Genomic DNA, 23,077 nt, shown 5'->3' with positions numbered 1-23,077 from the left:
CTGAAATCAGTGTATTCCAGTAGTAATTAATTTTGAATAAAACCTGTAGGGGGATACAGTATGGGTAAATGAAGGTGGTATAGAATGTAATCATATCCCCTAAAGAGTTGCAGCTGAACCAATTACCAAAGATTAGGAGCAGGCCTGATGTTAACAGGCCACAGCTGTAGCCAGTAAGAACAGCCTTATAAAAGAGTGGATTGATGGGAACTGGAGTGAGATGAGTGTTGCAAAGACCAGGAAGAGGCAGTGCTTAGAGGTGCTGCCTATGTGAAACATCAAGGAGGTACAAAACTCTGGTGGTATGGAATCCTTGCACTATTATGATAGTAGAAATCTTGATATATAAAACAGCAAAAACCTTTTTTTTCACAATGCTTGAAGCAAATTAAAGGTGAATCAGCACATCTCTGTGTTGCAGCCTGTAGTTTATTTTTTGTTTTGCCATGAAAAAAAAATTTTTAGTATCTAGAAGTGTCTCACAAAATAGAGCTAAAAGACATGGGACTGTCCACCAGCTAATAAGAACCAAAAAATACAAAAAAGCATCTGTATTTGTAATGACAAGGTCAAATACAAGCAAGTTCTTCAGCAGTGTTTGTTTTAAAAGCAACTGTCTTTTTGGAGTCTTATATATACCATGTCTCAAATATTCATATTCAAAAGGAACCACTTATTATTAGTTTCTTAGGTTCGTCTTCAATGACTTGCACCTGAACACATGGATAAAAGATGAATGGAGTCACATCTACGATTCTGTGTATGTGAAAGAGAACTTGATTGATCCACTGCTAAGGTAAGTAGTGTTGAAGTAGCCTCTGGCCACCTTGAAGTTTAAAAGCTGGGGAAAGCTTCTCCTGAAAGCTCATATTTCTGTTCAAGTGTTTCTCCTATTGAAGTCACCTAGAACCCTCCTTGTCTTCACAAGACTTTAGCAAGCCCTTTTACTTACCCAGAGGCAAGGTTCTCTCTCAGGAAAGTCCTTTCACAGCTGTTGTACATTTGCTTCCCAATGCTCCTGAGTAGATAAAACATCATATTCTGAAAAAAGTAAAATAAAAGGTTCAAATTATCTTAGAGTCATGCCTCATCAGTCACTTCAACATCTGTTTGACATTAACTATTTTTAAAAATGTCTGACTTCCCTGATTTTGGCTTTATGCACAGATTTGTTTGTACTGATGGTCATGTTGTTTGTACTGATGTTCTGAGCAAATTAGATAAACATATAAGCAAGTATTTTAAAGTTATTATTTATTTACACAGTTGCAGCATCATTTAACAGCTTAAATGCTCTGTGGTGCAACAGCTCATTGGTTAGGTGGTGATATGGTAGCAACTGTACCCTTGCCAAACTGGAACATTTTTGTGTGGAGAAATAGTAGCTCTGCAGCCTAGTGGGTCACTTTTTATTCTCATTTTTCCGTAGAACAGGTAAATTACACCAGTGTGGCTGCAGTCACACATCCTTCTCAATGCAGTATAGATGGCAAAAAATGTTAGACAAAAACATGCCTTGAACAATATCAGCTGAAAAGGAGTTTTGTATCTGGATCTGTCATATCAAAGTCCCTAGAATAATCCTTTCACACTGTGTAGTTTATTAGCGCTTTAGCAAATATATGACATATATTTGGTTTGCACTATTCTGAGTTCCACTGAGTTCTACAGGGACCACAAGGATATATGTGAAGTCAGAATTTGACTCAAAATATTCCATTGTAGTGATTCTAGTTATAATAAGTGCTTAGAATACTCTAAAAATACAGATAGAGAGGTATGGAGACACACATGCATACCCACGGAGCTCTTGCACATGCATGCAGGCTGAGGCTTAGGCCACTGCTTGTTTCATTAGCACCAAGTTTATTGGAGCTGTCCTTCACAGTCAGTTACACTTAGAGCAATGAGCCCATGTTTTGCCTGGAAGTGGCAAATGTAAGTTATACAAGAATGTTCAAGACTAGATTTGGTTACTGGGCTTGAAACATCCTTCAGGGGTCTGAGGATGCAGTGATGAATTTAGTCAGTTCAGTGGCTGCAATTCTTTTAAATGTGTCTTTGTGTTCCTCTTTCTAATATCAGTGAGGTTAATATAAAGAGTCTTATTTATTTTAGTGGAGCTTCGTTACTTGCAAGCCCTCACCCTGTAATTACAGTAACAGAATAACAGACACATAAACAATTTACTGTAAATTTTCATTGTCATCTGCTTCTTAAGTTCTGGGGAAGCTCCATTGCATGTGTAATATATAAGGATATGACATATATAGAGGAAGAATATCTGGCTTGAAGCTGTCACTGTAATTAGACTGTGATACCCTGTTTGTTTTACCTTTAATCTGTATCTTACTGTCAATCCTTAGAAGAAGTCTGAACCTTGATACAAGCCCAAAGCTACAGAAATCAAAATCTTCTTAGCTGCCCCCAGGGCTCACTGAGGGTTCATTTGATAATTCACCAAACTCCTTGTATCCTTGTATCTTTCTGTTTTTTCTGGTAAAACTGCCTGTGCTCTAAGATGGATCTGCATGTTCTCTGTTGGTACTCAGACCACTGTTCATAGTCTCTTCATCTAAGTATGTGAAGTGTGCAATTAGCCTATAGCAGCTGCTTTTCTGACCCCTAATCTGTCCCTGCCACAAAACCAACTGGCCAGATAGATAGTTGTTTATTCCATAAAAACTGTGGCTATTTCACCACTAGTCATCTGGGTGGACAGCATCTATGAAGAGGTGAAATAACACAGTGTAGCTAAATCCTGAGTACAGATTCATAGGTTAGTTTTAATAAAATTGAATGGCAGAAAGCATTACAGAATTTGCACCAATGCCAACCTCATCTACTGTTTGTAAGTTTGTATGAAAGAAAAAAATAAAATAAACTTGAAAACTCTGGATTTATTTGAAGGTGGCAGCCAAAAGTGCAGCAACTGATTGAAAAGCTCACAGATAATTTAAGTAATCGTTCCAGCACTGTCAAGACTTCAAGAGTCACTCAGCCAAAGGAATTTAATTTGACTGCGCCCAAGCCACGTGCCATTCCTCCACCTTCACCAGCACCTCTGCCAGTGCAGCCTAAAAGACAACCTGTAAGTTGGTTTATTTTTTGAAAGACACTAAATTTCTTGTATGCTTTTGCACAAAATGGTAGGGGAGTTAATAATCTAAATTTAGGGTTTTTTGCAAATGAGTTCTCATTAAAATAAATGGAGAAGCAGTTTTGCTGGGAATGAGATGGACTCTAGGTTTGCAGCTCCTTCTTGAAGGTGGAATTTTATTTGTCATAATGCTGAATCTCTAAAATTAAAGCTTTCAGTTTAAATTTATTGCTCATGTAAAAATGAGACTAGATTTGTCTTTGGAATGCTAAGTTATTTTACTTATTGTCTCAGATTGTGATTTAGTTACACTGGTACAAATCAGTACCACAGCTGATGTTATCTCATGGGGTAAAGCAAACAGGATCTGGGATTAAGCTACTATGACTAACTTAATAAACACTGCAAAATCATCTGTATTTAAATACAGTGGGAAATGAGCTAAGAAATCATAGATTTGGGCATTATCTGCTACCTTGTATTAGCACTTCAGGTTTTAAATAATACATGTGTTGAATGCTCTTAGAGACCATTTACATCTTAGGATGGCAGAGCAATTTAATAGTAGTGTGTTATATGGTTAATGGGATTTTACATTGAAACAGCTTAATACCAGGCTCTGAAAAACTGCATTTAATAACTACTTAATCAGTATAGGAATGAGTCATGTTGCTGTCATTTTAGAACTTTGTGCTGTGCAGCCCCTCTTATAATAAATTTGCTTTAATGCAGATGCATTTAGTGAAGTTCATTTGTGTTGTTTGGATTATACTAAATTTGGTTTACTTTCTGGCCAGTTTACTTTGCAAATTTAAAGCTTGTGTGAATCTAAAACCAGTAGTGTAGTAGTGACATAACTTCTATTCATTTCTGTACCTCTCTCAGCAAACTGAGCTTCACTTTACTTTGCCACATTGTTGCCAGTGTGACCAGTTTACATCCTGAAATGAACAGAGACTGAAAACACAGCTCACATGGCAGAAGAGGGTCAGTAAGGTGAGACCCAGCCATAGTGTGGCTCTTGCATGGAGGAGGGTTCTCTGTTATTCAGAGGAGCGCAAAGAAATAAAATAAAGAAATAAAACTCTTCCACATTACATCCTATGATCTGCTGCAGAAATGTTCTCATCCATTTTCTCACAAAAGTGTTCATTTTATGAAATACCAATTTTTTACTCATGAGTCTCATGCACTGGTCAAAGAATTTGTCATGTGGTTTATCAGCAGGGGACTATTGTAGCCACAACCCACAGTTACTGTTCCAATGTGGAACAACTGTACAGAACTATATGGAGGCAGCTGGAATTTGAGCAATAGGTTATTGTATCCCTGTGCTGCAATTAGTTCATTCTGATTAGCAGGATTATTTTTGGTATTGCTTTCTAGCACTACCTTATTCCAGGCATTTCTTTCCAAGTGAGAGGAGATGTGTCACATACACTGGGTCAGGAGCTGGGATGGCACTGGCATCCTGTGTGCTGGGCACACACTGCCTTCCCAGGGGAGTGCTGGGCTGTGGGTTATTGTAGAGGGCAGGCCAGTTGTCCTAGTGACCTGTAAGGAGATGGGATTCCCTGTGGCATTCACATTGTCTGAAAAAAATCCCTTTGCCCAGGATTTTTCTCCTGGGAAGCTGAGAAGCCTCAGAGAGAGGGAAAACAATTTTCATCTCATTTGCTTCTCCTGTATTTTGTTCATGTGGAATGTGTTTGGAGATTGTTTACCCACAGGTGATTGTTTCATTGGATTCTGGTGTGAGTTGTTTTGACTCTTTGGCCAGCTGGGGCCAAGCTGTGTCGGGACTCTGGAAAGAGTCACAAGTTTTCGTTATTATCTTTTTAGCATTCAGTAATTCTTTTCTGTTTTCTTTAGTATAGCATAGTATTCTTTATAATAGTATTCTTTAATATAATATATTATCATAAAGTAATAAATTAGCCTTCTGAGAATATGGAGTCAGATGCATCATTCCTGCCTTCATCAGGGCATTCCCTGCAAATACAGTAATTCCCTACTGGCCTTGGAAAGTAACTGGCCTTGGGGTAACATAGTCCTAGAAGTTTAGGATAATCATTTATCATCATAAATGTTCATCAAAAATGGGGATCACTTGTAGGGGAATAGAATATAGGTAAATAAAGGTAGTATAGAAAATAATTGTATCCCTAAAGAGTTGCAGCTGAGCCAATTAGTAAGGATTAGGAGCAGGCCTGATGTTAACAGGCCACAGCTGTAGCCAGTCAGAAGAGTGTTATAAAAGAGTGGATTGGTTGGTTGGGGGAACTGGAGTCAGAGGCTGCTGTGAGGACAAGGAAGAGTCAGTGCCTGGAGGAGCAGACTGCGAGAAACATCAAGGAGGTACAAAACTCTGGCAATATGGAACCCTTGCAATGTAATGAATATAGAACCTTTGTAATATAATGCCAACAGTCACTAAGTGAAAAGGAAAAACATTTTAGTTTTGAGATTTAATTATAAAACAATTCACTTCAAATATTTGGTCTAAAGGTTATAAATTCATGTCTCCAGTGGCCTTGGCACACATGCACATGGATGCAGACACAAGAGTGCCCATATGCATGCACACATTCACAAATACAGTCCTACAAGGAAAAATGAGTGCTTTACCTTGAGGTGTGCAAAGGAAACAAATGCAGACAGGTGCCTAAACCTGATAACATGCAGAATTATTTAGACACATTCAACTTTCTTGGATATCTTGGCCTAGAGTACTAAAATCCATTCTTTTAATATCAGCACTATATTAAAAAGATAAGATTATGCAATTATTTTCTTTTAAAATTTTCTATAAACCAGTTATATATTAAAAACAAAGGCTTCACTGGGATGTTATTGTAACACCATTCAGCCAAATTTAATGTATTTTTTAGATATTTTTTCTATAATTTCAGCTGGGCTTCATGAGTGAAGCCACTGATTTTTTAAAATAATTAAATGAATGAAATAATTTAGCCAGTAGAGAGGATTCTGTTTGCAAATAACAGACCCACCAATGTATTTGTGATCTTATCTATAAAAGTAACAACACATAATAAAATAGCATTGCATTAGCTTTCCCTTGTCCATCTTATGACAGTAACTTTAAAAAATAGAAGAGTAATGAGCACCAAAGTTCAAAGTGATTATTCATTTTTCTCTTTAAACATCTTGTAGTAGCTGCTCCCTAAATAATCCCCTGGTTAAGGGATTTCCCACAGGCTATGTGAGGCTGACCACTGCCTGGGGAGGAAAGGCAAAGTTGGTCTCTCTTATTCCCAATCCCCTTTTTCACATTTGGATTCATTAGGTACAGTTTGGCATTTTCTATCTCTGTTGCTGTAATTTACAATTTATTTATAGTGACTTTTTATCCTCTTCCAACAATTGGGTAATAGCTGTACTGTCTGGCTATCTGCTTGTACTCATCCCCATGGGCTAAATCACAATGCAAAGAATGTTTTTGAAAGAGCTGATGGAAAAGGCTCCTCCTTCAATTACTTGGAATAAGCATAGCAGTTTCTGAGGAGAGATTTTCAGCTTACTCTGGCAGATGAGTGCAGTTTGCAGGTAAAGCACATGAGTAGGAAGAAGAGTGAAATAAACTGATATTCACTGCCTGTGGAACCCTTTGCAGATCATCTGGGCTTTCATTTCTCCATCTCTCAAAGCATAATAAAAATTCTTAGGTACTTCTGGGAAATACTTTCACTACTACTTCACTTTAAAAGCTCACAAGAATACTTGAGCAGTCTCACCAGTGCATTTAATTGCTAGCTTCTTCTGTTTGTGCATTTGTTTTACCTGTAGATAAAGATGTTGCATAGCAAAGGCAGTGCAAAGTCCATCAGATTCATGATTTTTTCAAGTGTAGTTCATTATATAGTCCAACAAAGCTAGATGGGATTCCCATGTTCCTTGAACTGACCTCCAGTACAAGACAGAATATATATTTTCTGCATTAGTTTTGTAACTTTTAATTGATCTAGCACATTTTTAGCAAGACAAATATTTAGGCAGGTGCCCAGTAAACTGTCAGACTCTCTCACCCACACCTCTCAAGGAGACATCCAGTCTTTTTTCAGAGCTTACTCTGGGATACATTTATTGCTCAAGCAAATACAGAAATCAACCTGAAGTCCCAGTGTCCTGCTGGTTCAACTGACAGCCAGTCCTGTCCTGCTCATTTTAGCTGACCTGTGATTGCTTTCCCAGCTCTTTGACTGATGCTGAAAGGACCCTCTGAGTTCTTTACCTGCCAAACATTTAATCCACACCTCCAAAGGTTTTCCCTTACAAGGACATTGGGACAGCCATGGTAAACCAAAGGCCCTTTTTGCCAAGTGTCTTTTCCCAGCAGTGCTTAAACACTGAGCTCTGGGAAGACCAGAGGGATGGAGCATCTGCTTTTCTCCAGCTTTCTTCTCAGGGTCCCACCATTTCAGCTCCAAGACCTCCTCAGTTACAATGAAGTTCCTGGGTATTTATTAAACTTCAAAGGATTTCTCTTCCCTGAACTTCTTTGGAGTCTGTAACTTGTTCCTACCACCACACACAGTGCCACTTTAAAGCTTTACTTTATTCACTGCCCTATCTGGCTGCTGTTGCTGTGAAAGTCAAGTTTATGAAATACCAAACAGAACTGTTCCTGTTCTGGAAATATTTTTCTCCCCTCAATAGGGCCTATAGGATTTATTATTGCTTTAGCCTTTCTTGAGCTACTTCCAATATTGTCTGTCTTTCTGGTCTTTTGAGCAGGGGTTATGTTATATTGAACAGAACTGAAAAGCTGGGTAGCTCCAACTAATTGGAATCTGTCCCTGTCTTCTAGAGTGGCACTAATAGTAAAGAATCAATATTTTAAAAAATTAACTGCTGCTGTTCTCCAGTAAAAGTGGATGAGCTTTTTTTGCCTGCAAGAATGTGTCACTTGGAATGTTTTATATCCCTTATTCTAGAGATTTTTGTCTTTTAATATAGGTTCCTCCAAGCATCTATAAGCCTCCAAAGGAAAGAAAGCAACTAGAGGAAATCAAAACAAAAAATATCCGAAAAGCAAAAGTAAGTGTATTTTGTTCTTCTTCTATCCTTTCCTTTCTTCTAAACTAGTTTTTCTTTATTGTTTTATCTTCACAAATCTTGAACTTCATCTGAAACATATCTGCTTTTGCAACTAAATAGCTCATGCTTTTTCTCTAGAGTCATGAAGTTTATATCCTCTGCTCTGTTTTAGCACTCTTTTTCCCACCTTCTTTATTATTAATAGTCCAGGACAAGGTTCACCTTTTTTTTTTTTGCAAGCAACTGCGTAAAGTAGCAGAAACATGATAACTTTCTTTTCTTCACAATGGTCCTTCTAGTCCCATGGACATGTGGATATATAGGGTATTCACTTATTTATTAAGGCTTCAAATTACAAAATAAATTCAGTGTTTTTGAGGGTTTTTTTCTGTAATAACTGAAAAATAACCATGTTATTCACTTTTTAAGAATACCAGCAGATTCTGACTTATTTTTTGTGCAGACTTCATACTCTTACATATTCTTCATACACTGCCTTCAACAGACTGAGTGTGAGATTATCCTGGTTTGTAAAGAAACAGAGTACATGGTCTGTGTGTTAAGACAGCAGGGGAAGGGAGGGCCTGGAAAAAACAGATCTTGCTATTTGATCCAAACTTTGACATGAATCTTGTTCAATGAGGTAGCTCATAGTTAAAGCAGATTGTTGTTGTCTTCTCCTTGGAAAGGAATTAATTAAACGCCCATTTCCACTTTCTTTCTCCATTCCCAAACTGTTGTCACCATATCCAATCAAGTAACAATATAAACTTGATAAAAGGTATGCCATGTGGCTCCTGTTTATCAGGACTCTCCCACCCCCATTCTGAAAATGCCTGACTGGTTTTTACTACCCAATACAAGTCTATTCATTACTGGCTGTCCTCATGTCCATGTGAAAGGGACACTGAATTCTGTTCCTAAACTATGGTGAAAGCTTTAATGTGTGACACATTCTGACTATGCATTCCTTTTGCTGGTCCATCACATTACCTATGCTTGATATTTCTTTATAAAACAATACAGCATGATTTTTTATCCTTTTATAGTTTCCATATAGTGGGGAAAGCACATCTATTTGTCTGTGTACTTATTTCCATGTTAAAAACTTTCTAGAAAAACTGGGGAAGAAAAGCCAAATATCACAGTGCCTATACCATTAAAAATCTATGACAACTGTAAAATCACTTAGCAACCAACCACATTCTTCAATAAAGAAAATGCATTCATACAAGAAACAAAGATAAACCACTACAGAAATTATAGCTACAGTAACAGCAGGTTTTTATCACTTCTGGAATGCTATTAAAGGCATTCAGACCATTCACAAAGGTCAATTCCCTAGACTGTTTTCTAAGCAAGCTGAAATGATGGGTGCTAGCAGAAATTTGTATGAAAAATGCCATTTGTTTCATTACATTTCTGCAGAAGCTGTAGCTGTAACTGTGAGAACCACATCTGAGCAACTGTGAGGAATGAGAACACAGGAAGCCACACTCTAGACAGTTATAGAAACACTGATGTTATCAGCTGCTGCCCAGAAAGCCATTAGAAAATCTAGTCATTGTTCCACAGCTTTGATTAGAGATTTGGTTTACAAACTAAATATCAAAAAAACTGAAAATATGATTGCCTGTAATTCCCTGTATAATGACTTGGCTTTAATGCTAGGAGTGTGCCTATTGAATCAGCCCCTGGTGGAGTGATACCCTGAACATAATTCTCTAATGTAGCTCAAAACCAAAGCCATGGTGTTGTCAGCAGTCTGAAAACAGTTCCTGTCAATGGTACTGATGTGGCATAATTATGATATTTTTAAACTGGTATCTGGACAAGCAGCATGTTTCATTATGGGCAGGTCTATCAAAGGCCTGATGTCCTGTGCAAAGGATACATCCAGGCAGACCCGTGTAGAGAAAATCAATACTTGCTTACTTCAGGTCTTTAATCAGGAGTGAAAATGTATGTAAATACTAAGTCAAGCTTTTGGAATTCATCTTGGGACCAGTGTTGTTTCACATTTCCATTAATGACACAGATGAAGGGATTGGGTGCACCCTCAGCACACGTGCAGGTGACACACCTGAGGGACAGGACTCCATCCCCAGGGACCTGGACAAGCTCCACAAGTGGCCCATGGCAATCTCATGGGCTCTAACAAGACCAAGTGCTGGTGACCCAGGGCAGCTCCCAGCGCCAGCCCAGGCTGGGGATGAACAGATCCAGAGCAGCCCTGAGAAGGACCTGGGGGTGCTGTGGTTGAGAGGCTGGACATGACCCAGCCATGGGCACTCCCAGCCCAGAAACCTCCCTGTCCTGGGCCCACCCAAAGCACCGTGGGCAGCAGGTGAGGGAGGGGATTCTGCCCCACTCAGGTGAGACCCCACCTGCAGCACTGCATTCAGCTCTGGGGCCCCACCACAGAGGACATGGACCTGTTGGAGCAAGTCCAGAGGAGGCCACCAAGAGGGATGGAGCACCTCTCCTGTGAGGAAAGGCTGAGAGAATTGGGATTCTTCAGCCTGGACAAGAGAAGGATTCAGGGTGACCTAACTGGGGTCTTCCAGTACCAGAAGACAGCCCACAGGAAAGATGGAGAGAGACTTTTTACAAGAGCAGGGAGTGACAGGATGAGGAGGGGTGGCTTCAAACTGCAGGAGGGAAGGTTTGTATTAGATATTAGGAAGAAATTCTTAACTGTGAGGATAGTGAGGCACTCACACAGGATGCTTAGGAAAGTTATGGATGCCCCATCCCTGAAAGTGTTTAAGGCCAGGTGGGATAGAACTCTGAGCAACCTGGTCTAGTGAGAGGTGTCCCTGCCCATGGCAGAGGCTTTGGAACAAGATGATCTTTAAGGTCCCTTCCAACCCAAGCCATTCTGTGATTCTGATGATAGTGGTTGGGGCTATAAGACTTTTTGAGACTTAAAATTACTCTTACAGAACTTTGATGTACCACACTCTTTAAGAGAATTGTTTTAATTTTAGGATCTGCTCCTAGAAGCAAATACTAACCAGTTCAGGTGTGCAACCATCAAGCCTGAAAAGAGAGAGGTATGGTGCAAAACACATGCTGAAAAATTCCCCAGTAGGGAGATGAAATATGACTGGAGTACTTAAAGATATCTTAGAGTATTTAAAAAATATGTTTATTTGGGTTTAGGAATTTTGTGCTATGATTTATTGCTATAGTGTCATTTCACATCCCTATTCCTGCATTTGCCTCTTTTTATGCATAATGTACAACCCCCTTTTCTTATACTTCTGGTGCTGCTTTATAATTTTCCTAATTTTGAGACAACCTTTCTGGGAAACTGCTCCAACAAATCTCCAAACTGGCAATATTTCTCTAAATCCACATATTATTTTTCCATTAACTTTGATGCCACAGAGCAGCCAAGCTGAGGGAATAATGGTCCCGTTCATACAGAATCCTCGCTTTGGTTGATTCCCAGTTCACAGTTAAGTCACCAATCTATGTATGTAATATATTCATTTCAGCATCAGTGCTGCATATTCTATTCACTCTTTTCATCCCATGATACCAGACAGTTTCACATCAGTATCTATAGCTAACATCATTCAATTAATAAGTATCAGTAGAATTCTACCACTAATTAATAATTCCATGAAGTGTGTTTGACATCCTGTTTTGTCCTCTAAGTATCTATTTCAGTTGAAAGATGAATATATTCATATATATATTTAAGTAATATTTCATAGTCAAAGAAATAATCACTCTTACTTTAACATTATTTAGTCAATATTTGGACCTACCTTTGTATGTTCATACTCCCACTAGGTTGGGTGTACATAGTAAGTTTTTATGTATTTTACACTTCCAAAATATGTAGAATTTTTTACTCTCCAAAGAATATTTGATGAATATTCATATGTTAGTTTTGATAAATACCTAATATCTTTTGCTGAGTAATTGAAAATTTGTTTTTGAAATGAAATAATGTATTTTTGATTTGAACTACAGAACATACATGACAGTATGGAGAGCAAACCAGTGTTCAAGGCTCAAAAGATCCAAAGCAAGGTGAGTAACCTCTAAGGAACTGTTGTCAAATGTACTTGAAAATTTGACACAAGTGCGAATCTTGTCATGATGGAAACTCGACTTGAACCTGTGTTTTTACACTAAGGTGTTTGGCCAGAAGCATGGCATGGATTGGGTCTATGGTTCATAGATTTTGTCCTGTGCACCATTAATAATCCACAAAGACGTGGTCAGGGAGTGACAAGAGCAGGGCTACTCCATGATGGAAGAGAAATAAGGAGCCAAAGGTGATGAAAGCACAGGCAGTGCCCTCACCATGCAGGACACACTGTCTGATGTGAGGAGGTTGGTGGCAGTGATGGGTTCTACTGATAGCAAGTCACCCTTGGACAAAACAAGGCAACAAGTCAGGTCTGGCTGGGGTCCACCCAGAAGTCCAGTCAGGAGACAAAGCTACAACAGCAACTGAGGTCAGGAGACAGAAATGGAGACACAACCAGGAGTAGAATTCCCAGCATAATGGAAACTGAAACCCATCTGAGTCTAACTGGGGCTCCCAGGCCAGTGAGCAGATGGTGTGAGTGGAGGTCCTAGGTGAGACTGGTCAGGGAGATCAAAATCTTTTGGTTTCCTGAGGTAAACTGTGTGTAGTTGCACAATGTAACCACATTGCCTTAAAAGTGTTTTCAGTTACAAAGGGAGAAGATTTTATGTAAAATAGTATGGAAAGAGAATTTTCCCCAGCAAAAAAAAATTGTGAAACCTTGGTTTAAGAACTCAGCATAAGGACAGAACAATCTTGCATCAGTACATCACTGTTTCAAAATGAGATCCTAAAGAATGCTGAGCAATCATTCCAGCTAATGACTGTCTGATACACAATATACAATCAGGCTGGATGCTTGCCTTGTTTCCTTCAGACACATACTGAGGTCATGAAATCCACTATCCTGATTGCTTCTCTTGTAGAATTTTCAAGGGTCAGAGAATTGTAAACATGAGAAAAGAACTGTTCAGCCTTGACAGTGGAACACATGAAATTTCCACATTGATGTTTCTGCAATAACTGCACTACAGATTATCTTCAGTTTTGTATTGTTCAATCTGGCACCTTTCATTTATTTCAAGTTCTTATACAGAATAATTTCAGCTGTGCTTGTTCTGTGGTCTCAAATATCTTGTGAGCAGGTCTGCCTACTCTTTGAAACGATGTATTTAGGTACAGCTCATAAACACTGTGAAAAGATTGATTCTCCACTTGGGGGACTGGGCATCTGGCAAGTATTTCTAAAGCCTGTCTGACATTTATCACACACCGAAGTTATCTTTAGTAACAGTATCAGCTACTCAGTCTGCTTGCTTACAGTCCAGCAGCATTTAAATTACAGTAAGGTAATAAGATCCTAGTTAATTCTGCACAAAAAAGAAAGAAAAAAACCCAAACCAGGAAACATTTACATAGTTAAAACAACATACATGACCTGTAATTAAGTGGGCTCAGTTCAAAACTCTGTGTATTCCATTGCCCTTTCTGATAATATAAAATAACAAAACTTTAGTGCAGACTAACAAGAGTCAAGCCATCTGCCTAAATTGCATTAAGAAAAATATGGATCTGGCATCCTCTGGCATTGATTAGGGCTACTTCTAAAACTTGCTGGTATCTCCTCTAGATGCACAAACAGTTTTATCTTGTCTAAACACATTTGCCTTAAGGTTGGTTAGTTGATATTCAAGATGCTGCTGTAACTTTCAAGCAGAGATAGACATATTGTTATTGACTTTTAAAATACTTTCTATTCCGGTTGCCTTCCTGTGCCACTCTCTGAGTAGACAAATACTAAGAGGATGGTTAATCCAAACTATATATATATTTTTTAAAAATTTTAATCTATCTTCAAATTAATATAATTGTATAATGTTTTAACCAACTAGTATTTTGCTTTCCTCTTTTTAGAACACCCACAGTATATGAAATATTTTTTTTAATTTTAGAGACATATACCATGTGCAGCAGCAATTATTTCTCTTGCTGTTCCAAAGTATTTATTCATCTTTTTCACTGGGAGAATGAGAAAATACAAATGCATCATCACTCTGTCTCAGTCTGCCTCTTGTTCATATCATATTTGCTCTTTATATATTTATTGGTTTTGGTGAGTTGTTGCATGTTCATTAGGTGGCAATAGTGAACATGATATTTTCCCACAAGAATTAGTGCTCTGTAATTTTCCCCCTTACTTCCATTTTCTCATCTTGAAAAAAGGGAAGATACCTCACAACAGGAAGAGAATGAGTAAAATTCAGAACTTCCTTGATACTATATGACATAAAAGAATTTATTCAGTTATTTTACTTATACCTGCCTGCACATGTCTTGGAAGTCCCAGTTATTGTAATTATATTGCCATATTTCTGTTTCAATGTCCATCAGATTTCTGGTCAATAAACTGTGAAACTGAAGTTTAAGGTATTTCCATATTCATTCTTAGTTCAGTTCTCTATCCAAATTATAGTTAGTAAATACAGAACATGAAATCTGTGTACACAGAAAACTGTCAGAAGTATAGAAACATCTACATGTGTCAGAAAATGTCTAAGGAAACATTTTATATACAGTACAAGAATAAAATATAAACTGTTCATATAAGGCAGAAGGCTTTGAGATGTGTTGAGATGCAGATCAAAAGGTAGAACATCATTGGGCATTAAGAAGTCATAGTAAGTCAAACAAAAGAAATAAAATACATTGGTTTGGATTATTTTCCTAAATTCTTCAAGTTATCATCATTTTGTCAAGAAACTGACAGGTAATTAATTTTCTTGCATTAAAATATGCTATCTGTGTAAAACCAGTAATTTTACTTAGTGAATTCTAGGTGATGGAATGTGTTTGCTATCCTCAACCTATCTAATTAATATAAATTATAACACGTGCTTTTTCCAGTTATGTATTTCAGGGGACTTCATATTTCTGCATACAATATTTGCAGTATGTAGCTTGAGTGATTCTGTGCATGTGTTTCTCAGCTACTCATTAAGTTCTTAATTTGGAATTTAAATACATGTTTGAATTCTGAACACAGAACTTATCTGGATAGAAGTCAAACGTGTTATGATTAAGCTTTGTTTTCTGCAGGAATGATCTCAGTTCTTATTTCTGCAGCACTGCTTTGCCTTGGTTCAGATCAGGTCTCTTACATGTGTCTGCAAAGGTGACCCATTTTCTCTACCTGTGCAGGGAGCAATTTTAACTGGCAGAGAAATTGATCCTTTCCTCCCTCAGTATTTAGAAGTTGTCTGGGAATCAGTCTTAACACAATACTTTGAAGAGTTAACAAAGCAGCTATAGGATCTAGTCCAAGTTACACCTTGAGGCCTGAAAGTCACTGAGAACAGTTTTTCACTTCTACTGTCTAGAAAATGGATATGGCAATGGTTTCCAGTTGTCTTGGAAATGCTTCTACATTGTAATAGTGATTGTTTATAAAATGCTTCCAAGATCTCCCTATGAAAGGTGCCACGTTTCTTTTACTTCACTGTTCTGACTCATGGAACATCTTTCAGAGAGGCAGTTCATTGTCTTTGTCCAAAACAGATCAAATCCTTTAGCACAGCATATATGAGCACTGGAAAATATGAAAGGAAGTGAAGACATTTTATGGGATTTGACATGGTCCAAGACTGATTACAAATTTATAATCCATTTGGGGGACTTTGCTGATTTCTTAAGCAGCTTGAGTAGTTTATGAACAGCATGCAATTTCATTGTGAATGTCAGATTAATGCTAGATGAATGCTTTGACCAAAATTTATGCTGTCTTGGGTCAATTTATTTAACCCACTGAGATGTTTTTAGACTCTGTTTCATGGTTTACATTACTAACTACGGAATGTACATTCCCTTTCCTGACAGATTGACAATATACCCATTAAATTGAACACAGCAGCTATTTTGAGGGAGGGTGCCCTCTACCAGAGGAAATTGGAAGAGGAGCTCAAAAGGTAGGACCACACTCCACCTAAGATTGCTTTTCACATCCCTGCATTTAGGATATGAGCCACATCAAAGATAATTAAGAAAATTCCAGGTAAACTAAACTAATGGTTCTCTTGTAGGGCTTTCTATTCTATAAAAACAGTTGACAAAGGAAGAGAGAAGTGGATTGAAGTAGGCTGAAGAAAAGGTCTACAGCAAAGTAATTCTTTTTGTGTAGATGCTGTACAGTGTTACTGTGTTATGATTTAGCACTCTGGCTAGTGTTCACTTGCAAAGTCCAACAGGTATCACTTTTCATTTATTCCAATTCTCCAGACTAAATAATGACCTGAATACACATCTGTTTCTGTGTCTTTTGTACAAGATGCATTTATATTAAGCCAAATAATTTCATATATCTCCATTTTCTTCAATGGTTGTGGTCAACTACATGCAAAGTTTGATACTTGAACTTGTTTATATGTAGATAACAATACCTGTCCATTTCTATCACAGTAAGATATAGCACACTAAGAATGTGCTGTTTCTTAAACCAAGATAAGCCAAGAGCTGAGAGTGACAGGAGGACATGTAGGGACAGTGTCCTCACTGGCAGCAGCTCCACAGTCCCCTGGCAGGCAGCAGGACAGATTCAGGGACAGGCAGCAGGGTCAGCCAAGGGTGCTACAACAGTCTGGGCCAAGGTCCAGCCAGGAAGCCAAGTCAAGAAGGCAGGATCAGCTTGGCCCCAGGCTGGGTGCAGGCTGATCTATGGAGCAGCTTAGGCAGGGATCAAGGCTGTTAACCCAGGCTTAAATGTGTCTCCTGGGAAGAAACTGCACACACACCAACCAGGACTTTCCATGGCTCTTCCTCACACAGTTCTTTTCACTCCACTCCCATCCTGTGTTGACAGTCACACTGCAGCAGAGCTGTCTTTGAACACAAGCACTGAATCCAGGGTGTGGGGAAGGGGGGTAATAAGAGGTTGCAGGTCCGTTTGTGCATTTAGCACTCTAAGAAATCCTGACATAAGGATTCCTCCTTATTCAGCAATACAGGTTTTCAGAGGATGTTTACTGGGGAAAAGGTGACTCCTGGATGTCCACTGAAGGTTGTGTTCTACAGCTAGAATCACGTAACATTTTCACTAAAAAACTTCACAAAGATAAAACTTATATCACGTTATCCTGCTTTAGTATTACTTCTAATCCACCTGGCTTAGCAGGCTAAGCACTAAATATTGATAGCATTTTAAGTCTTGGAAAGACTGTCTAAGTTTGGATTTGATCTTTGGACCTAACAGTATTGGTTCATGCATCAGGATTTTAGCAGGTAGATATTAAACATCAGTCAGGTTCTGTTATCAGCTATTCACATATATTGAGGTTCTTCCATATTACTTATGCTACTGTTTACTCTGGCTGGAAGAATTTGTTCCACTCAGCAAAGGAACAGTTCCCTGTAACTTGACACTATTTTATCTTAATGAGTTTTAATCTTCAGCTGCATTTAAGACAAAACAGATATATATATATAGAAAGAGATAAATATATATAGATATAAATAGAAATAGATATATGACATGCATATGCATTGGGGAGGAGCAGTAAGAGGCAATTCACTCCATGTTTGTGTCTCTGCCCTAGTTATTGGCTCATTCCCTCTTCTGCTGCAGGACTTTCATGGGCCTGCTCCAGGGCTTTGCTATGTTTTTCTTTCTCAGCTGAGCACAAAAAATAGGAATGTGACTTTGTTTAAGAGATGAATACTTCTTTGCCTCATTACAGCAATATTATTTAATTGACAAAATACAATATAGAAATAGTGTTAAGCAGAAGTTTTTTGTTCTCTGTGTTAAAGTGGACAAGAAGATTGTCAAAGAGGAAAGTTACTTGTTCTTTCAACTTCTAAGCAAAGCAGTCCTCTGAGAAAATGCACATCCTTTTACCTGTTTCTCTCTGCTCCTTATAAGAATCCATACTCAGCTAAAGTTTGCCCTCTCTTGGGGCTTTGTTTTACTGAAAACTTTCAGGTGCATGCTGTCATGCACTTTCTTCCAGTCTGGCTTTCTCAGGCTTTACACATAGTAGGAATGCCTCTTAGACTGGAATTAAAATACATCTGTCAAATGACTTTGTGATTCTGCTTTTTTTCTCTGCAGAGATCAAACACTTTCTATCAAAGGCTATGTAAATACTTTACAAACCAAGGCAGGGCTACAAAGCCAGATCCCTGAAATAGTGTTCTCCTTTTTTCTCTCTTGCAGAGTTGAAAATTTGCAACAAGGGGCTGGAGACTCATCTGAATTCTTGGAATGGCAGAAACAGATGCGTGGAAAAGATTTGGAAGATCAACTGGCTGAAATAGAGTGTAGGAAGCTTCAAGGAAAACTGAGTTATGAAGAGGCAGTTCTAGCCCATCAGAATGTAACCCAAGAAAATAAGAAGAAAGCTGATCTATTGAGAGAAGAGGTAATATGTACAGGGAGGCTCAAATTTTGCTGATTTCCAATCTGTGCAAATCATAGCACAGATGAGACCTGCTATTAGAGGTGTAAAATTCTATGCAGTGTCTTTACTCACTGGAGTCTGCAAACAAGGGGAAAAGAGGGCTATAACTTCCAGATACAGCAATGCTGTACATGAAAGTACTTTTTACAAGTTTTTGGGTTTTTTTTAATTTGATTAACATTTATGAAGTAAATTGAATAAAAGCAGAAGGTCAAAGAATGCTCCCCTATATTCTGTCATTATGCAAATCCTTTTTGAACAGATACTGAGATACTAAGCACCATTAGCATTGAAATCAACAATATATAACTGATTTTTTTATCTTGTTAAAATGAGAGCCCCAAATATGAAAGCATTTGTTTTCTGAAACAGATGTAATTCAATTTACTTCATACTATCTGAAACATCTAGATTTCTCTTAGGTGAAAATTCAGACCGACAACCCTCTTTGGATCCATCTGTATGGAAAACTGCATATTTATGCCAAGAAATATTTTCACACTGTTTTCAGTCTGGCAAATCAGTTTCTCAAAATCATTGCTAGATCTTTCTGTTATTTTCACAACTCACATTGCATTTCCCCAGTGCTTTTCTTATAACCTAAACAGGTAATCAAGAATCACCAATTAATACAGATTTTAAATTTTTCACAGCCACCATCACATTCTTTTCTATTTCTCCAGTTTGTTGCTGTGCCCTGTAGGCCAGTACCTGTCTTTTGACTATCTCACAAATGTCAGTGCAATGTCTCAGCAACATAAAATGAACTATAGCAAGAACTTAAAGTGAACCCTAGTATACAACTGAACATAGTATAATTGCTCATACTCATTCCAAAAGTATTGCAATTGTTATATTCACTTCAGAGCATATGTCTTTTATTTGTTAGCAGAAATGTCTCAAAATGAATAGATTTGGGGATGTGCAAATAAGACTTGCTCTAACCCAACCAATTCCACATAGTTCCCTTTACTTGTCAACAAGCAGAGCATGTCATCCACATGCAGATCTCCAGATATTCACCAATGTTCAGCTGCCATGTTGACCTGCTTCCTTCTTTTAAAACTCTGGTCTTCCATCAAAAACAGGAAGAGCAGCAAGGAATCTAGTCTGAGAAAATCAATTTTCCTGCTCCTTCTTCCTTTCCTCTGACAAAGAAAGGAGCATGGTACCCAAAAGTGGACTTGACATTACAGAGCTGTGGCTTGGGCCAAGAAGTTCCTGCAGGCACACAACTAGCAGTATATTAGATTAAGCACACTTCTTGCTATCTCACAACCAGATCCAGAAATTACTCCTTCTGTCTGCTCTTGGAAACATGTAGGAGGGAATTATGGAAAGCAGCAGTACAAATGTCATGCAGGGCAGTTATGTGTAAATAAAACACAGAGAGGAGAGCTTAAATCTGGGACTCTTTCTTGTCCCCAGCCATTGTCCTTTTCTGCTTTTGTGGATGATGTAATAGTTTGAATCCAATTGTCCGTACCCTGTTGAGGCACTCAGATCACCACTTATCAGGAGTTGTATTCACCTGTTTGTTTGTGATTTAGAAAGCAGAGCTGATGCACCTGTGTGCAGAGAAACGTCTACAGGAACAGAGAGACATGAAAGAGCTGGTGGAACAGGTCATGGAAGGACACAAGAATGTAAAGCAAGTAAAAGAAAAGATCCAGGAATACAAACAACAGATAGGTATATATATTGCCAGAAAAATGAGAGGTGATGCTAAATATCCCTAGACTACTTCATCTTCCTTTTAGTAGACCAATTACAATTTTTATAGGAGGGAAAGTGAAATTGAGGGAAAGATCCAGGCTATGCATTCCCATGAATGTATGAATGTGAGTTCAGGAATCAGCTCGCAATGGGCAGATCAGAAATTCTAAGCTACTGGTCATTGGAATTACTCTTAGTTTAAACAGGAGATATACATCACTAATGTTCTGCAACCAGTTTCCCTTCCATCTAAAAGTAGCACATGTAAATAATTCTACTTTTTTGTCAAATGCAGATGTCTCTGCTTGTGTATATCCACACTTGTATTCATAAGGATTGAGACAGGCGAAGAGTGTTAGATACTCCAAAATGGACTAGCCGAGCCTACCAGCCTTTGCAATTCAGTCATTTCTAGGATATACATAGCTTGGAAGACTATGAATATTTTCTATTTTTTAATATCCTTTTATTAAGTAATAAAACAGTATGTACAAATGAGAGCAGAAATTACAAAGCAGTAATTCAAAGTGTCTGTGTATGTATATAGTACATTTATGTGCTGAATAGAAGGATAGATGGTGGAGGTGGGAAGTACTCATTTGTTTCTTTAATGATTCCTGCGACCAATACCAGACTATTCCCTCAAGTACCTTTAGATCAGTATTATTATCATTATTCATTAAAGCATTTGAATTTTCCTCCAGATGGACTACTTGTTAAAATAGGCAAACAGCTAACTGAGATTAATTCTTATCTTTCAGTTCGGCAGGTTTGTGAGGAAAGTGGAGAACTCCTCCGGCAAGCTTTAGAAGAGCAGGAGGAGAAGAACAGAAAGAGATATGAACTCATTCAACAAATACGAGCTCTTGAGTCTTTACCTAGCATCAGACAAATCAAGTTTGTTGATTTAACAGAGGTAAGCTCAAAAGGAAAAACTACTGGTTTTACATAAATGTGTACTGTATATGTTTCACACATTCAGAGGGATTGTGTACTGCAGATATATCACCGTCTGGATGGATGAAGTACAAAGTGACCTCATCTCATACATGTTGTATTTTGTCATATTGCATGACAAAAGTTACATGTGAAATGGGACATTGACAAAGTCTATAAAATGAAAATTTTATCAAGAAGAATATTCTGATGGGAAGTGAAATCTTAATCCTCTTGAACCTTCTTTGAATTTTGCCAATGGGATCTGGGTTTCCCAATATCTTAGAAAAAGAGTCTGGACAATGATTACAAGATGTTCTGTGCATCTTCACAAATTCAAAGATTTGTCAGTCAGGGTAAGAACTGAATCAACACAAAGTTTGGACTCATGTATACTTAGTTATATTGCAGTGGCGATGGCCATGGTAATTAACAAGACTGATTTCATTTGCTTTCAAAACTGTCAATATTCAGGTACATGAAAGAGATTGTCAAGAGAACCTAAAATCTTCTGAGCTGTTACAATTCTGTGTAAATGACTTGTGTGTGTCTATAATTTATAATAACTGTATTAATTGTATCTCAAACTTCTTGGACTTGCTGTTGATGCACAACAACTTGTATGCCTGGGACTGGGCTCTGCAATGGCCAGACTTAGGTAGCAATCCAGGAATTTGTTATCTTATTTGTTAACTTAATCAGAAGCAGATTAGCAGATTGGACATAAGAAATACATTTTTTACAATGAGTGTGATGAACCACTGGCACAGGTTGCCCAGAGAAGTTGTGGATGCCCCTTCCCTGGAAGTGTTCAAGGCTGGGCTGGATGGGGCTTGAAGCAACCTGATCAGGAGGATGTTCCTGGCCATGGCAGGGCTTTTGGACTGGTCTTTAAGGTCCCTTCCAACTCAAATTGTTCTGTGATTCTGTATCACAGCTTCACTGTTCCATCATACTGACTATTACAGGAGCACTCTAATGAATTGGCACACTTTTGGTGATAGCTTACCCTGGTTTTCTTTCTACAAAAGGATTTTTCAGGCTTAGTGCAATTAAATATTTGTCCATAAAATTCCTGTTCATTTTCCTAATTTTTAAAGTACCAGTTCTTCCCTTTATGGGAAGGTTGAATACCAGCAGTATCTACTGCATGAGTGTACAACTTTTTTATTTTAGGAACCACTTCACTGGCTTCACTGAGCATTTTTGAAATGCAGACACTCAAAAAATTCAGCTTCTACCACTCTATGCCTCGAGCAAATTCTCTTTCCTAAACATGTTTGATGTCTGCTTGTCATGCTCAAACACTACCACTGAGACAGATAGGCAGATAGATAGAGAGATATAGATAGATAGAGAGATATAGATATATATACCCTGTTGCAGAACACTTCCCTTTCACTTCCTATGAATACAACTCTATGGTCATTTCAAGTTTAATGGTGGACTTGAAAGAAAGGAAAATTATATATAAGAGCAAGGGCCTAAAACTGAAAGCCTTCACAAAGCTGTTTGGAAATGATCCATCTTTGTTTGCAAACTAAAGTGCAGAAGTCTCACTTTAGCTCTCAGCATCTCATTATCACTCACATTGCAAAGTGGCTATTAAAAAGCCATCATTAAACATTCTGGTTCAAATATTTTAAATTTGGGCATTAGGATCTGAATTTTCTGGGTATGAAGCATTGTATAGTCCTAATAATTTCAGATTAAAACAGTATATACCATTATAGATCAAATGCATACTTTGGAAATAGATAAATACAA

General features: G+C 38.0%; 1 protein-coding gene across 2 annotated transcripts in view; it reads left to right on the top strand.

The window, feature by feature from the left end:
* Positions 1–234: 234 nt before the first annotated feature.
* CFAP99 (cilia and flagella associated protein 99) overlaps positions 235–23,077 on the top strand; it is a 31,063-nt gene continuing 8,220 nt past the window's right edge. The window contains exons 1-10 of one of the 2 annotated variants that reach the window (XM_058804037.1): positions 235–286; positions 684–796; positions 2,911–3,091; positions 8,078–8,158; positions 11,149–11,214; positions 12,146–12,205; positions 16,083–16,171; positions 18,415–18,619; positions 20,209–20,350; positions 21,136–21,290. In XM_058804037.1, the coding sequence (XP_058660020.1) occupies positions 12,161–12,205; positions 16,083–16,171; positions 18,415–18,619; positions 20,209–20,350; positions 21,136–21,290 (636 nt within the window). In that variant the 5' untranslated portion in view covers positions 235–286; positions 684–796; positions 2,911–3,091; ... (1 more) ...; positions 11,149–11,214; positions 12,146–12,160. Of the gene's footprint in view, positions 287–683; positions 797–2,910; positions 3,092–8,077; positions 8,159–11,148; positions 11,215–11,551; positions 11,622–12,145; positions 12,206–16,082; positions 16,172–18,414; positions 18,620–20,208; positions 20,351–21,135; positions 21,291–23,077 lie in introns of those variants that run through there. The other variant, XM_058804038.1, reaches the window with a different exon arrangement.

This window comes from Ammospiza caudacuta, chromosome 4 (genome assembly GCF_027887145.1).
Source record: "Ammospiza caudacuta isolate bAmmCau1 chromosome 4, bAmmCau1.pri, whole genome shotgun sequence".
Classification (NCBI taxonomy): domain Eukaryota; kingdom Metazoa; phylum Chordata; class Aves; order Passeriformes; family Passerellidae; genus Ammospiza; species Ammospiza caudacuta.
Note: the sequence above shows the minus strand (reverse complement) of the source record. Positions and strands in the feature narration are given on the sequence as shown.